The sequence below is a fragment of the Betta splendens genome, chromosome 14, assembly GCF_900634795.4.
Source record: "Betta splendens chromosome 14, fBetSpl5.4, whole genome shotgun sequence".
NCBI lineage: Eukaryota > Metazoa > Chordata > Actinopteri > Anabantiformes > Osphronemidae > Betta > Betta splendens.
This window is the reverse complement of record NC_040894.2, coordinates 8909833-8927171: the sequence shown is the minus strand read 5'-3', so window position 1 is coordinate 8927171 and position 17339 is coordinate 8909833. Positions and strand designations below refer to the sequence as shown.

At 38.5% G+C, this 17339-nt stretch overlaps 2 protein-coding genes across 2 annotated transcripts; both read right to left on the bottom strand.

The window, feature by feature from the left end:
* Positions 1–628: 628 nt before the first annotated feature.
* Positions 629–7767, bottom strand: LOC114869784 (complement factor B-like). Its single transcript, XM_029174273.3, has 18 exons — positions 7236–7767; positions 6887–7096; positions 6620–6805; positions 6348–6524; positions 6112–6195; positions 4939–5078; positions 4429–4576; positions 4209–4334; positions 4000–4107; positions 3782–3922; positions 3048–3175; positions 2590–2713; positions 2226–2364; positions 2053–2129; positions 1565–1665; positions 1361–1490; positions 1136–1185; positions 629–1039 (listed from the first exon to the last, which is right to left on the bottom strand). Exons 1-18 carry the CDS (start codon positions 7348–7350, stop codon positions 869–871), a joined length of 2355 nt encoding a protein of 784 aa, XP_029030106.1. The 5' UTR covers positions 7351–7767; the 3' UTR covers positions 629–868.
* Positions 7768–7904: 137 nt separating this feature from the next.
* On the bottom strand, positions 7905–16237 carry LOC114869785 (complement factor B-like). Its single transcript, XM_029174274.3, has 18 exons — positions 16086–16237; positions 15660–15866; positions 15394–15579; positions 15133–15309; positions 14934–15014; positions 13861–14000; positions 13026–13173; positions 12816–12941; positions 12607–12714; positions 12379–12519; positions 10600–10727; positions 10107–10233; positions 9759–9897; positions 9586–9662; positions 9103–9203; positions 8878–9007; positions 8705–8754; positions 7905–8556 (listed from the first exon to the last, which is right to left on the bottom strand). The coding sequence occupies exons 1-18, from the start codon at positions 16192–16194 to the stop codon at positions 8386–8388; spliced, it is 2346 nt and encodes a 781-aa protein (XP_029030107.1). The 5' UTR covers positions 16195–16237; the 3' UTR covers positions 7905–8385.
* Positions 16238–17339: the final 1102 nt, after the last annotated feature.

The window sequence follows — 17339 nt, the reverse complement described above, 5'->3', positions numbered from 1 at the left end:
CAGATGTCTCGTAGGTAGTTTTCAGTGATTCATCCACAGCTGAACTTTACTTTGTTTGAGCAGATGAAAAAACAGTCATAACTTCTACTGTCATTTAGCAGATGCTCAACCACGACAATATTGTGTGTGTCTTCGGCCATTAGACAGAAGGATCAACTGTGTACTCGTCCTGCAGGAGAACAGTTAGGCTGAATTGGTGAGAGTGACTTCATCAAAGGCTTTGTTGCTATGTCATGAAGCTCCCAATATGCATGCAAGCATGTACTGTAAATAGAGACAATTTATGATGTGTATAATCAATCACAATAATTTGTGAATATTATTCTTATTTAAACACATTATGTCAGAATTTTTTTATTTAAGCCCTTAGTTGAGACAAATGTGAAACATTCATGAAGCCCATCAGTGCTACAAATTGGCTCTGTGGCCTAAAGGAGACCTGACCAGCTCTGTCTGCAGAGCTTCCATTTAAAGAAAAATCTTAAGTGCTGCAGTAATTATTTCAGTCATCCATCTTATACATTAAGAAAAATTCTTGGGTTTATTGCGGTAATTTTTAAATTCTATCATGTTTCATCTTCATCTCATCAAAATTCAACTCCACAGACAAACAAAATTTACATAGAGGCAAGTTTTTAATCATACAAATGTTTTAATTAGTAGTTAGTTAGTTATTGTCTGTGAAGGCACAGTCACAGTCTAGTACAGTGTGTGTAGATATAGTATATTGATTCAGAAAATCACAGGAAATAAAGTACTGCTGTCAAAACTGCTTCTCTTTCTGAACTAAAACATGATTTAAATGGTGGTGTTGGATATAGACAAACATGGTAAAGCAAGTTGCAAGAAAGAAAATGCTGCATTTGGTTTAGTTCTCCAAAAATGTAAGTGGTGTGTAATCCGGAGTATCAACTCCAAGAATGGATTTGAGAAATGGAAGAACTTTAAAGAGATTAATGTGGAAATCTCTGGCGTCCTTATCTGACTTTTGTCCCCTGATAGGGTCACAGTCTAGGGTTCCCCAGCTGACCAATCCAACCTGTAGAATAATGTTTGGTTACATTATATAGACATCAAACTGAATCTTATAATTAATATGAATTTATATGTATAATTAAAAGCAGCAGCTGTTTACCTGAACTGCACGATATTCATAGATTTTGTACACAGAGCCTCCACCGTCACCTGTAGCAATAAACACACACACAGTTACCCTCAATGCAATGATCCCAGTTACTGAACTGCACCACTATTGCAGTGGAGCCTAACAGCCTAGTTTAGTTTATTTTATCATTTAAGAAACCTTCTGTCATCTGCACTTGTTTTACTCCTCTGCTTACATGTTCTGGAGGGAACATACCTTTACATGCTCTATCATCTACAAAGGGTTGAACACCACCAGTGCACAGGAAGTTATCAGTCACAGGAATCTTTGGATCTGTTGCTGTGATGCCCTCTGCTTTTAGTGCATGTTTGATGCATTCATCTCTCTGCAGTTAAAAAAGGGATTTTTAGTTTTTGTGTTAATAAGTCAAATGGACAAACTCAGGAGATTGAAACTCACATTATCACCAAGCTTAACGTAAGCATCCTTTTCCTTTACTTTGTCTCCACTTTTAGACAAGAAAGACACTTGTTCCATTTGTGTCTTAAACAGGATGTCCTCTGTAGTCAAATACCAAGAACAATAGAATAAAGTGTACACTTTTGATGGTTTGTCTCCAATGTTTGAGCATATGGTACTTTTTCTTGAATCCTAATTGTGTTCTATTACTTTTTATGTTGCTTTTATAATGAGTCTTGATGATGATATGTACACATGACATATTAACAGAAGTAATGAATCATGTGAATTGCATTAATTAGTGAATCAATCATGTGTTGATCAACTAAAGGAAACTGAGTTGTAGTAGTGTTTTATGCACCCATCACATTCTGTAATTAACTCAGATGAAAACAACAAATCACTGCACTTTCAAAATGATTAAAAACAGTCATTTAGCAAAACTGGTCATGTCTTTTTTCCATGTGTGACCCAGGTCTACACCGCACCTTGTTGCTTACAGGTGGTGTCGCCAACCAGCTGTAGAGCATCACTGGTCTCCTGGGTGCATGGTATGCAAATAGGTCTAAATAGGATAGAACAGCATGAGGACAATGATGGACTGAGTAACAGTAAGAGAAACACGTTTAATGTAGCATGGAATTTAACATGAGGTTCTCACCTTGCATTAGCAGATATTACAACAGGCTCCTCCAGTTGGATGAGAGCAACATCATAGTCATAGAAGTCTTTCACACCCTCGTTTACTTTGGCGTTAACATTGTAAATTGGGTGTAACATGAAATTTTTTACTTTTTTCTCTGTAAAAGGTAAAAACACAAAAGATAAAAATGCAAGAGTCAAAGTCTGCTGTCATCACAAAACTTTACCAGTAGAAAAATGCAATAAAACGTTTGACAAAAAACTAAAATCAAAATCAAAATGATTTCAGTACATAATCATTAAAGTAAGTACATAAAGACATGTTTATGATGTTTAAATACTCAACAAGAAGAAACCACAGCAAACACAACATTTGTCTTTACCTTTGCCGTGTCCGTCATCGATCACTACTTTCACATCTTCTGGTAAATCTCCAAATTTGAAGCAGTGAGCAGCAGTCAAGACAAAATCAGGGGACACCAGGGAGCCAAAGCAGTTCCTTCCATGCTTCATGTTTCAAAGTATAAATATAAAAACAATATGCAAAATATTACGACTAGGAATTGGGGTGATAATTGTAAAGAGCAGGGTTAATGTACTATGACAGCAGACGACTGCTGTCATAGTACATTACTGCTGCGATCTCAAACACAGATCATTTGCTTAAATGAGCTGCTTATTTCTAAATACAGGAAGTTATTGACTTTAGTGATTATTATTTAGTTATTATTATTTGGTTTCAAAATAATATTTGGCAGGTTTGTGTCTATTCTTATGTTTGGTCAGTCACTATTAGGCATTTTAAACATTTCACAATTTATTGAAAACTTTCAAAGTTTACCTTGATAATAATGTATGCGTACCACGGAAAATAACTCCTCATGTTGCCTGCGTCTATGAGCTCATTTATATTTTTACCCTCTTCTCTCATACTGTGAAGACCACATAGACCTTGAACTTTGCTTTCATCTGTGTTAAAACAAATGCATTGCAGATTTAGAAATAAAATTAACAGTTTTAGCACAGAAAAATAAATGTACAAACATCTTCTGAAAATTACACTTTGTTTATGGTCACTTTATTATCCTATGAAATATTGGTGACTATAAAGCTGTAATTTGATCATCGAATCTCTAGACATAATGAGAATACAATCACAGACACATTGTACAAACCAGAATAATGGTGATCAGTGCTGAAGTAACCAAAAGTCACACAAAAAAGGCGTCCAAATCACTAGACTTTGCCCTCTGTACGTTATGACATTAATGACAATATTCCTGTTAAAATTTTTAACTAAATTTGATGTACCATCAGACACATGTAGATACAAATATATGCTGCCTGTATGTCATGTATAATACGTGTTTAAGTGCTGGACTATGTTTCATCTGAGGTGAAATAAAGACTTGTCTGCTCTAAAGCACAATGAACAATGTTTTGCTCTCCAGTTGTGATCAATATCTCGTGTCCTACTGTATTCCAGGGTTAATATTAATACGCAAACACATACTGTATTGTAGGCGAGCTACAAAGGTGTTGAGCCTTCTGACCTCCCGATCAAACATGACTTACCAATAATTGCATCAAATGATCTTTGCAATTCTCTGAAACTGCTCGGCAATCTGAAGTAATGCCGTTCATTATTTTTTGTAGTTATGAGGGGCTTCAGTACATCATCATCAATCTCAGCTCCCGTAGCAAAGATGTACATATCTGTTAACGAGAAAAATATAGGATCACAAGTAAGACTTTTGTATCATATTATAGTGTGTGTGTAAGAGCAGCATCACCAAGATAGTCTTGTTTTGAGGCTTCATCTCTTCCACTTTGAACCAGGTTTATCCGGTCCTGAATCCTTTTCACAGTGGGTAAAGGTGAACCACCCATATTATAAGCACCTGCAGTTTAAATACAAACATTTTAGATTCCTTCGAATTTGGTGTAATGTATGTTAGGAGAAATCAACATGTACACTGAATAAGTCTGAAGCCTCTATTACCATCTGTAAAAACAATGATCACGTGTCGATGCTCCTTGAAATCTTCCTTCACTCGTTCCTTCATGAGAGCCATTCTTTCATTTATGGTTTGATATGCCTGGCATAAATCTGTTCCAGTATTCCTGTCTATGAATTAAAAAACAAATTAAAACATAACATTTTCCCAAAGCTTTGCATTACAACAACATTACCTACAACACCGCTGGTCAGTTCCACTCACCGCCTATTGTAAAATCTTTTACTTTTTGAAGAATTTGTTGCCTTTCTTCTTGTTTCTTATCCATAAACTCAAAAATGTTGACAACTTCATATATTTCCGAGGAGAAAAAAAAGATTTCATAGTTTGGGGACACACTAAAAGATGCAAGCTGTGGAGACATAAAGCAAAAAACAAGGATGGTTTTTTTCTGCATCAACATGTAATACAGGCTTAGAACACGGAGGAGCCATGAATGTTGTAATGTAGTAATGCAACACATCCTTACAAACTGAAAAGGCTCATGGTTATTATTTTGTAAGTAATATTCATTTATGAATGTGTTCTACAGAGCAACAAGCCTGAGCGCTTGAGCAGCAGACAAAAATAACATCCATCCGTTCAAACATTCTCTGAGCCACACAGGTGGCCACACTTTATCGCAGTTTTTTTAACAGCACTGTAAAACTATTTATAACTGCACTGAATAACATAATCTGCCATCTTTTAAATCAAACAGAAACTGATTCTTACCTTTCTAATGAGTGTTACGACAGCATCTTTCACATCATTGAATTGATTCTTTTCAATACTCCCAGAAATATCAACAGCGATGTAGATGTTGAGGATTCCATCTTTGGAAACCTTAATTTTTCTCCCCTCCTGTGTCTGGTCTGAACACAGCAAACACTGTCACAAGGCCGTGCAGTCCACACTTTATATGTACATTATTGTAGAGGTTAGCCTGGTACTATGGAGTCAAATTAGGGTCAGATTAGACTTGTGCATGCCTAAAACGATCTGTGCATGTGTAACCAGATTTGTAACTGTAGACTTAGTGGGGCTGTACCATGCTTACACTTATAATTTGGGGCGTTAATATTACGCACAAATCGTGGAAAATTTAAAAGTAAAATAACGCAACCTTAATTTGCCTCCACGCTCTGATGACTTTATTATATTTAAAGATCGAACAGACATGACGACTCATATTCATGTCTATGAAGCGTGATGCTACTCTCCTGATCTGCAGACGGGCTGCAGTTGCACGAACTTTAAACTGGTGTTTCTATCAGATGTTAATGTAGCATGTTAGCCGACAGGCCATTAGCAATGCCAATGCTAATGGCCCTTGACTCATCATGATGTTATGATGAGTCAAGGTGGGTACGTTCCAGTAATGCTGCAGTTGTGACAGGCTTGGATTTCAGTGCAGAATCACTTCTCACTGAACAAAAACGGTCTACAAGGAGACGAACGCCCAGTGTTGCTGCAGAATCTCTCAAGATGTCACCGATATCAAAGACCAAATTCGTGATCGTTTATTTACTTTGCAGCATTCACTTTCAACCGTCAGCTGAGACCTGCACCGCTCCAAGTCTGCATCGCTTCACCCACAGTTCACTTAGACGCTGATAGCGCCTGTCGACAGGCAACGGCTGTGTCACTAAAGGACAAGACGCTCCTGATCGTTCACAAAAAACATGACACAAACCACAAGTTAAACGTGCGTTGTTTTACTTGTAAATTTAGATGCAATTTGTGCGTTATTTTAACGCACCCCACTAATTTGACTTCATACTAGTAGCAGAGCAGAATACCTTTTGAAATTTGCTAACTCCTCTGTTTACCACACAGCATACTGTGTACTATGAACCCACAGAATTTGTATTAAGTAGTGATGATAGATTACTTCCTGGAACATACCTGTATCTAACATGGTGAGAGTCTCCATGATCGAGCTACCAAATGCCTGTGAAATCTCCAGGGACGTGTCATAGGTGTGTCTGTCTGCAAAGAGAAAAAATATACTTACACTTATGGTAACCTTTGATGTTACAAATGTAACATACTGGGCATTACCTGTATCAGTTTCTCAGAAGAAATTTACATTTAAAGAGATTTGAACAAAATGATTAACAGTATAGATGTGAGGGTCTTACAATAGCACGCTGGCTCAATGCCCGTCCACTGGCCGTTCTCCAGACACTTTCTTTCTTTGGACCCCACCAGAAATAAATTACCATTGCAGGTATACGTCACTGTGTTGCCAACGTCAAAGGAGTTCCCTGTTCTGGAGGCACCAGGTGGGACACCAGGGTCACCACATGCACTTTGTGCTGTGGTAGTAAAGAAGAAAAGGTCATAAAACTGTCATAAAGATGCATCTGAAACCTGACAGACAAGGGAAGGAGTAAAAAAGAAAGGAACTTACTGTCTCTGCTACAGATTGGCGTTTTTCCACTCCACTTTCCATTTGGAAGGCAAACTCGTCTGGCTGAGCCTTTCATTCTGTATCCAGCGTAGCACTCATATGTGGTCACATTATGCACATAGTACCTCTCCTGAGGGGGGAAGACATATCCATGATCGAGTACACTGGGATCTGGGCATTCACCCACTGTAAAACAAGGAGCTGAATTAGGCTGGAGAGCAGGTGGTCTGAGCCAACAGACTGACAAACATCACTACCATGACTCACGCTTGCATCTCTGAGGCCTCCATTTTTGGGGTGCTGGTTTCCACATGTTATTCGGCTGACACGTGCGGGTCAGAACAGGGTAAGGATGGTAGTCCTGATCATCACATCGGTAGACCAGCATGCTGCCAGTTGTCAGCTGTCTGGTCAGTGTGTAACTACCTCCTTCCATGTTCATATTGTCTTCTGTACAATCAGACTGGACTCTACCTGCTGTAACAAAGGATACATTGGTAAAAAGCAGAACACTTATTATAGAATGCAGAACTACCATCCATCATCTGAATGGCTTTATACAGTACAGTACAGTATGACACGTATGACACTGTTTTCATTATTAATAAGAACTTACCGAGGCAGAGGAGGCCGAAAAGAGCAGCAAACCATCTCCAACCAGAAAATCCCATGTTGAGCCTTAAACTGTGGAACAATGGGGAGAATGAGGAGGCTCTGCAGGAGCTGAACATTTATTTCAGAATGGAAGAGGTGTCCCCAAAGAAGAACAGGGCAAAGACCACAGTGAAACTTATTAACCTAAAACAAACTAAAGGAGATCAATAATGTTTGTCAGAGAAAACACTGAATCAATTAATTCAACAAAATCAGACTTTATACCAGTAAAAAATAAATGAATTAACTTACCGTATCTCGGGTTGAATTGTTGAACCAAAGCCTCAATACTCAAACTTCTTGTAGCACAATGTTAAACACAGTGTAACCATAGCTTAAACACATTTTCAACTTAGCACTTTGGGTTTCATTTTTGTAACGCTTATTGCGAAACACTACACATGCTTTCTTACATTAGACACTTTGTAGAAAACCAAAATCCCCTTTTACCATTAGGAAAAGACTCTGTTCAAAAAGCAATGCTCATCTGGCAACTGTAGTCACTCACACACACCTGAAAACACCTGCACAAAAAAAACAACACCAAACAGTCTGAGCTATAGCACTACAATTACTGTAGGCCCCAGGTCAGACATGTGGAGAACAATGAAGCTCCCAATATACATGTAACAACATGTTGTGTTGAGATTAATGAGAAACAATACTAAAGCCCGACAGAGCTACAAACTGGCTCTGTGGCTTAAAGGAAAGCTGATCAGCTCACTCAACTTATACGCTATCTTATAAGTAAGGAAAAGATTTATTGCTGCAAAAACAAATGTTATCACGTTTCTTCTGGTCAAAATTCAACTGACAAAAAGCATGACTTTACATAGTGAAACTATTTTTATTGGTCAAAATCTTATTTATAGCTAAAGCAAAGCAGAATTTACAGTCACAGTCTAGTATGTGTACAGTAAATCTAGTGGTTCAGAAAATATTAAAAGTATTAATAGTAAATATTTTTCTTTCTTAACTATGATTGAATCGTTGGATGTGTTAAATCATCTGTTAAATCAACTGTGCATCAGTCAGATGTAACAAAAACTTGCAAATATACTGTAGACAAAAATGGCAAAGCAAATTACAAAGAAGAACATGCTGCATTTTATTTAGTTCTCCAAAAATGTCAGTGGTGTGTAATCTGATTTATCACCTCCAAGAATAGATTTAAGAAAGGGAAGAACTTTAAAAAGATTAATGTGGAAATCTCTGGAGTCCTTATTTGACCTTTGTTCCCTGGCAGCATCACAGTCTAGGGTTCCCCAGCTGACCAAGCCAACCTGTAGAATAATTTGTTTTGTAGTTTGTTTAACGTATATAAACATCAAACTAAATCCGTTTACCATTAATATGAAATTATATGTATAAATTAAATATCTGATGCGCAATTGTAATAAATTAGCTATGCAGAGAAGAGCAGCTGTTTACCTGAACTGCACGATATTCATAGATTTTGTACACAGAGCCTCCACCATCACCTGTAGCAATAAACACACAGAATTACCCTTTCATCAATGGCCACTTTTTGTAGTTATTCTAACCTATGTTTAAAACTATGTTTATTGAGCTAAGGTACAGTACATGTTCTAGAAGGAAGATACCTTTACATGCTCTATCATCTACAAAGGGTTGAACACCACCAGTGCACAGGAAGTTATCAGTCACAGGAATCTTTGGATCTGTTGCTGTGATGCCCTCTGCTTTTAGTGCATGTTTGATGCATTCATCTCTCTGCAGTTAAAAAAGGGATAAGGATCTAAGTTCAAGTGATTTCTAGTTTTTGTGTTAATAAGTAAAAGGAACAAACTCAGGAGATTGAAACTCACATTATCCCCAAGCTTAACGTAAGCATCCCTTTCCTTTACTTTGTCTCCACTTTTGGACAAGAAAGACACTTGTTCAAGTTGAGTCTTAAACAGAATGTCCTCTGTAGTCAAATACCAAGAACAATAGAATAAAGTGTAAATTCATTCATTCACAGTTCAGTTTTGATGGTTTGTCCAATGTTTGAGCTTATGTTACTTTTTCTTATATCCTTATTATGTTCTATTACTTTTCATGTTGCTTTTACGACGAGTCTTAATGATGATTCTTACGCATGACATACAGTATTTACAGAAGTAATGAAGGTGTTGATCAACTAAAAGAAACGAAGTTGCAGTAGCTACATTGTTTTATGCACCCATCACATTCTGTAATTAACTCAGATGAAAACAACAAATCACTGCACTTCCAAAATGATTAAAAACAGTGATTTAGCAAAACTGGTCATGTCTTTTTTCCATGTGTGACCCAGGTCTACACCGCACCTTGTTGCTTACAGGTGGTGTTGCCAACCAGCTGTAGAGCATCACTGGTCTCCTGGGTGCATGGTATGCAAATAGGTCTAAATAGGATAGAACAGCATGAGGAAAATGATGGACTGAGTAACAGTAAGAGAAACACGTTTAATGTAGCATGGAATTTAACATGAGGTTCTCACCTTGCATTAGCAGATATTACAACAGGCTCCTCCAGTTGGATGAGAGCAACATCATAGTCATAGAAGTCTTTCACACCCTCCTTTACTTTAGCGTTAACATTGTAATTTGGGTGCAATGTGAAATTTGCTACTTTTTTCTCTGTAAAAGATAAACACACAAAAGTCAAAGTCTGCTGTCATCACAAGACTTTACCAGCAGAAAAATGCAATAAAAAAACGTTTGAAGAATCAAAATCAAAATGATTTCAGTACATAAGCAAAAAAGTAAGTACATAAAGACATGTTTGTGATGTTTAAATACTCAACAAGAAGAAACCGTAACACCGTAAACACAACATTTGTCTTTACCTTTGCCGTGTCCGTCATCGATCACTACTTTCACATCTTCTGGTAAATCTCCAAATTTGAAGCAGTGAGCAGCAGTCAAGACAAAATCAGGGGACACCAAGGAGCCAAAGCAGTAATTCCTTCCATGCTTCACGTTTCAAAGTATAAATATAAACACAATATGCAAAATATTACGGCTAGGAATTGGGGGATAATAGTAAAAAGCAGGGTTAATGTACTACGACAGCAGACTACTGTTAAAAATATTTTACTGAAACACTACAACTGTATTAAATTATCTTAAATAAGCTGCTTATTTCTAAATAGGAAAGTTATTCACCTTAGTAGAGACGTTTGTTCCTAAATATTATATTTATAATAACAATAATATTATTACTATATTATATAACTTATATAATATTATCAATAATATTTGGCAGGTTTGCGACTGTTCTCATGTGGTCAATCACTATTAGGCATTGTAAACATTTCACAGTTAAATGAACACTTTTACCTTGAGAGTAATGGATGCGTACCATGGAAAATAACTCCTCATGTTGCTTGGGTCTATAAGCTCATTTATATTTTTACCATCCTCCCTTATCTTGTGAAGACCACATAGACCTCGAACATTGCTTTCATCTTTATCAAAACAAATGCATTGCAATTTTAGCATTAAAAAAACAATATCCAAACATCCATCCATCCATTTTTATGGCTGGTCCGGGGACGGGTCGCGGGGACAGCAGTCTGAGCACAGAGCTCCAGACTTCCCTCTCCCTGGACACGTCCTCCAGCTCTTCCGGTGGAACCCCAAGGCGTTCCCAGGCCAGCCGAGAGACGTAGTCTCTCCAGCGAGTCCTGGGTCTTCCTCTGGGCCTCCTACCGGTGGGACATGCCCGGAACACCTCCCCAGGGAGGCGTCCAGGAGGCATCTGAACCAGATGCCCGAGCCACCTCAACTGGCCCCTCTCGATGTGGAGGAGCAGCGACTCTACTCCGAGCTCCTCCCGGGTGACAGAGCTACTCACCTTATCTCTAAGGGAGCAGCCAGCCACCCTGCGGAGGAAGCTCATTTCAGCCGCTTGTATCCGTGACCTTGCCCTTTCGGTCATGACCCAAAGCTCATGACCATAGGTGAGGGTAGGAACGTAGATTGACCGGTAAATTGAGAGCTTTGCCTTTCGGCTCAGCTCCCTCTTCACCACGACAGACCGATACACCGACAGCATTACTGCACGCATTGCTATCTCCAACCTCCATGGCCTCAGATTTGGAGGAACTGATTCTCATCCCAGCCGCTTCACACTCAGCTGCGAACCGCACCAGCGCATGCTGGAGGTCCTGGCCTGATGAAGCCAACAGGACAACATCATCTGCAAAAAGCAGAGATGCTATCCTGTGGAGATGTTTGGATGTTTTTACTTGTCCCCTCATTAACTTTTAAAATATTGATGAATATAAAAGTGCAATTTTGTCATTGAATCTCTCAACGTCTCTGTGGTCAGCGCCTTTGGCTGTTAACTGGAAGGCTGGTGGTTCAGCCCACCCAGGGATCCCGGAGGCGGCCCTGGTGCCTTTCTGTGTGGAGTTTGCACGTTCTCCCCGTGCTTGCGTGGGTTCTCTCCGGGTTCTCTGTCTTCCTCCCACAGTCCAAAGACGTGCATTAAGTTAATTGGCTTCTCTCCATTGTCCGTAGGTGTGAGTGTGTGTGCGTGAATGGTTGTCTGTCTCTGTGTTGCCTGCAATGGACTGCCTCTCGCCCATAGCCAGCTGGGTTAGGCTCCAGCACCCCGTGACCCCCGCATATGGATAGAAAATGGATGGATGGAATCTCTCAACATAAAGAACAAATGTATAAAAAAAGAGTATAAACCAGAATCACTAGACGACATCCTTTGCACAATATGACACTCACAACGAATTTTAAATATTATAACTATAATTTTAAAATTATATCAAAATACCAGATATTTAATTGATATAGCAATTATATTGATATATAATGTGCAGAATACTGCTCAGACAGAAATATATACTGCCTGTATTACATGTGTTTCACTCAGTGGTGCTAGACTACAGTATATTGTATTTCTTCTGAGGTAAGATTGAGTTTCTGTCTGCTGTAAAGCACATTGGGAAACAGGAAAACAATGTTTTGTGTTCTAGAGGTGATTACGTATCTCTTGTGTCCAGAGGGTGAAGATGATAATAAATATTAATAAAAGACACATACTGTAGCTGAACTTCAAAGGTGTTGATCTTTCTGACCTCATGAAACAACATTACTTACCAATAATTAAATCTAAGGATGCTTGCAATTCTCTGAAATTTCTCGGCAATCTGAAGTAATGCCGTTTATCATTTTTAGTAGTTGTCAGGGGCTTCAGAACATCATCATCAATCTCAGCTCCCATAGCAAAAACAAACATATCTGTTAACGAAACAAATATATCGTCATAAGTAAGACTATGTTATGTGTTTATTTTGGTCTATAACAAAAAATCACCAGCAGCATCACCAAGATAGTCTTGTTTTGAAGCTTCATCTCTTCCACTTTGAACCAGGTTTATCTGGTCCTGAATCCTTTTCACAGTGGGTAAAGGTGAACCACCCATATTATAAGCACCTGCAGTTTAAATACAAACATTTTAGATTCCTTCGAATTTGGTGTAATGTATGTTAGGAGAAATCAACATGTACACTGAATAAGTCTGAAGCCTCTATTACCATCTGTAAAAACAATGATCACGTGTCGATGCTCCTTGAAATCTTCCTTCACTCGTTCCTTTATGAGACCCATTCTCTCATCGATGGTTCTGTATGCCTGATTTATATTTGTTCCACTATTTCCGTCTATGGATTAAAACACAGACACAGACACACAAGCTGTGTATTAATGCAACATTACCTACCACATCGCTGATCCTTTTCACTCACCATCTAATGTAAAATCTGATACTTTTTTAAGAATTTGTTGCCTTTCTTCTTGTTTCTTGTCCATAAACTCAACAATGTTGACAACTTCATATATTTCCGAGGAGAAAAAGAAGATTTCATAGTTTGGGGACACACTGAAGGATGCAAGCTGTGGAGACATCACTTGAGTTTAAGAATGATCTTTACTTCTGCATCAAGTTGTAACACAGACTTAGAACATGTAGGAGCCATGAATGTGTGAATGCAACACAAATTTATTACTATTGTGTTCTACAGACCCTTACAGCTCTGACAACAAGCCGGAGCACTGGTGCTACAGTATGTATAGTGCTCATGAGTCAACTCCATGCAGTTTTGTGCTTAAAATGTTTAAGCATTTTGTAAGGGTGTATGAAAGTTTGTTAAATTGCTAAATTAAAAAGATTAAGATTAATTACAGTATATAAAAAGCGCAACTCTATAAAAACACAAAGTAAAAACACAAACGCAGACAAAAATCTTTTCAAACAAAATCTGAACCACTTGTCGACACAGGTGTAATTTTATCCCCAAATTTGTCATTGTAATTCATAGACCAGTGATATACACGATTACAGTTCTAACATAATTTAGCTACTCAGCCTGTAATTTTGTGTCTTTAATTAGACAAACAGCCCCAACTGCAGAGTCAAACTTTATATTACTTACTGATTTTGCCGCATATTGGCAGTTTCATGAGCTTAGGTTAAAGGAGCTTGACTGACCAGCAGTAAATAACAATATACGTATACAATATATAACCACATTAAATAACTTTCTGCATTATATGTTAATTCAAATACAAGCTCATCCTCACCTTTCTAATGAGTGTTACGATGGCACCTTTTGCATCATTGAATTGCGTTTCTTCAATACTCGGAGAAATATCCATGGCGATGTAGATGTTGAGTTGAGATTCTTTTGCAACCCTGATATTTGTCCACTGCTGTATTGGGTCTGAATTCAACAAACACCGTTACTAGGCTGTATCGTCAATGCTTTATGTACAGTAGGAGTAGGTCGGTGTACTTACAGTAAGGCTGCTCTGTACAGTAGGTGTAGGAGTGCAGACACTGTGGCACTCTAACATTACTGTAGAGTAACCTCACTACACTGTACATCGTTTCATCAACTGGTTTACTGGTTTACTGGTTCTAACATCATTCTGTGGCTTTGTTTTTTTTAAGATCTCATTTCCTGTCTGTGGCCTACGTGGTTAGGTTGGTGTTATACACCTCACTGTTATACACCACACCTTGTCCTTTGTTAAGAAAAAATGTATTTCTGTAATTCTATGTTTAGGATTTTGTGCCCACGGAGCCTTAGTTTAGCATTAATTAGTCAAGTTATTTTTTTCTGTTTGCAGTAATTTTCTTTAGTTCAATTATGTGTTCTGAGCATTTTATCCTGCGGGGCAGTGATGTTTAATATTACTTACCTGTATTGTGTCTCCTGCAGTGAGCGGCTGGTTTATGTTAATTGTTTTACATTCAACAAACGTAGTTCAATTTCGGTTCTTCCCTTCTTTCTGGAGCCTGGTCCCTCCACTTCTCCTTCCCACTCTGTGTATCACCTCCGGTCTGAAACTCACCCCCCTACCTTAACACGTTGTGCTGCATACTCGACATGGCAGTGGAAAATGTATGACCAGGAATCTTCTATCCATGCTCACTTTCTTTAAGCCTTTAAAGAAGCTGCCTACGCATACAGTACAGTATCTAGAGGGGTAGATGAGGCATGCAAGAGGGTTTTCCCCCCACTGTCTGGGTGGGGCTAATATATAACCTGTAATGTGGATGATATTCTCTGTCCTGACCCAGACCAAGGGCGGGATGCTGAGGAGGAATAATTACTTTTTTTTCAGTGACAATATTCAGATGAGCTCCTTACCTGTATCTAAAGTGAGAGTCTCCATGATTGCACTACCAAATTCCTGTGAAATCTCCAGGGACGTGTCATAAGTGTGTCTGTCTGTGAAAAGCAAAAATATACTTACACTTACAGTAACAGAAACCTTTGTTAAAAATGTAACATACTGGGCACTGCCTTTTATCAGTTTCTAGCTTTAAACAAAATGTGAGGGTCTTACAATAGCATGCTGGCTCAATGCCCGTCCACTGGCCGTTCTCCAGACACTTTCTTTCTTTGGACCCCACCAGAAATAAATTGCCATTGCAGGTATACGTCACTGTGTCGTCAAAGTCAAAGGAGTTCCCTGTTCTGGAGGCACCAGGTGGGACACCAGGGTCACCACATGCACTTTGTGCTGTGGTAGTAAAGAAGAAAAGGTCATGAAGATGAACCTTAAACCTGAAATACAAGGGAAGGAGTAAAAAAGAAAGGAACTTACAGTCTCTGCTACAGATTGGCGTTTTTCCACTCCACTTCCCATTTGGGAGGCAAACCCGTCTGGCTGAGCCTTTCATTCTGTATCCAGCGCTGCACTCATACGTGGTCACATTATTCACATAGTAACTCTCCTGAGGAGGAGTAACTTGTCCATACTTTATGACACTGGGATCTGGACATTCAACCGCTGCAAAACAAGGGGAGCTGAGTTATGTTGTAGAGCAGGTGGTCTGAGGCAAACTCTTAAACATCACTACCATGACTCACGCTTGCATCTCTGAGGCTTCCATTTTTGGGGTGCTGGTTTCCACATGTTATTCGGCTGACATGTGCGGGTCAGAACAGGGTAAGGATGGTAGTCCTGATCATCACATCGGTAGACCAGCATGCTGCCAGTTTTCAGCTGTCTGGTCAGTGTGTAACTACCTCCTTCCATGTTCATATTGTCTTCTGTACAATCAGATTGGACTTTACCTGTTGTAACAAAGGACACATTGGTACAAAGCAGAACACTGAATATTGAATGCAGGTTTTAGAAAGCTCCCATCCATCATCTGAATGGCTTTAACCTCATAAGGGTCGAGGGCATGCTGGAGCCACGCTGAGAGGTGGGCTTCACCCTGGACAGATCGCCACTCCATCACAGGCCTCACATACAGTATGACACTGATTTCAATATTACTAAGAACTTACCGAGGCAGAGGAGGCCGAAAAGAGCAGCAAACCATCTCCAGCCAGAAAATCCCATGTTGAGCCTTAAACTGTGGAACAATGTGGAGAATGAGGAGGCTCTGCTGAACATTTATTTCAGAATGGAAGGGATGTTCACACAGAAGGACAGGGCAAAGACCACAGTGAAACTTATTAACCTAAAACAAATTAAAGGAGATCAATAATGTGTGTCAGAGAAAACACTAAATCAATGGATTCAACAAAATCAGACTTTATAACAGTAAAATAAAAAAAAAAATACCTAACTGTAGTGTGATACTGCATGCTTTGGTGTCGATCCGATACCAAGTAAATACTGGACCAGTATCGCTGTTATCGATACCAATACTATTTTTTTTTTTCAATTAATGCATTATGAAATATAAATACATTTTCATGACGTTTTGTTTTAAATTGTATTGTTAATTTAATGAAGTCTAGAAAAAGTAGAACAGTAAATATAAATACATAATATAAATTGGCGGTGAAAAGACCACAGTGAAACTTATTTACCTAAAACAAGCTAAAGGAGATCAATAATGTGTGTCAAAGAAAACTTTAAATTGATAAATTCAACATAATTTTAATGTGGTATAATTTCATCAAAGGTCTAAGGTCTAAGCAGACCATTTAAACTGGATTCTTTTTTACAAAATGTAAATGTTAAAAAAATAAGTAAGTGAGTCCAAAATATGAAATTGCACATAATGTGATTACAGTATTCAGTCCCTTTCACAGTGCTGTAAATGTGTTTCAAGGTTTCTAACAAGAGCATATGTGGAGATTCCAATTGTTGGCGGACCTCTATCCCAGCCATTTCAAATCTTGCATTTACCTTGTCCAAAACAACCTCTCAGCTGTATAATCCCCTGTAGCTTAACAATTATAAAACTGGTGTTCATGTTAATACCTCTAAGATCACGGTCTGGGGTCCAGGGTTTGACTTTAGCTCCACCAACTGGTGAAACTACTGACTTAATCACATGCACATGCATAATCATCATCATTCTATTCAGCACTTGGAATAAGCACTTATAAGGATTGCAAAATTAGTAATATATTATAAATGTATACACTCAGATAAATGTATAGAGTGACACCTTGAATCTGAAGGCTTTGGTTTTGTGTACAAGGTGTCCAATGTGCACAACCAGTCATTTTGTATTACACTAACTTTACATCTTACTGTTACTGTGAAAAATGAATTCATGTTACATCTGCATTTGACACACAGAC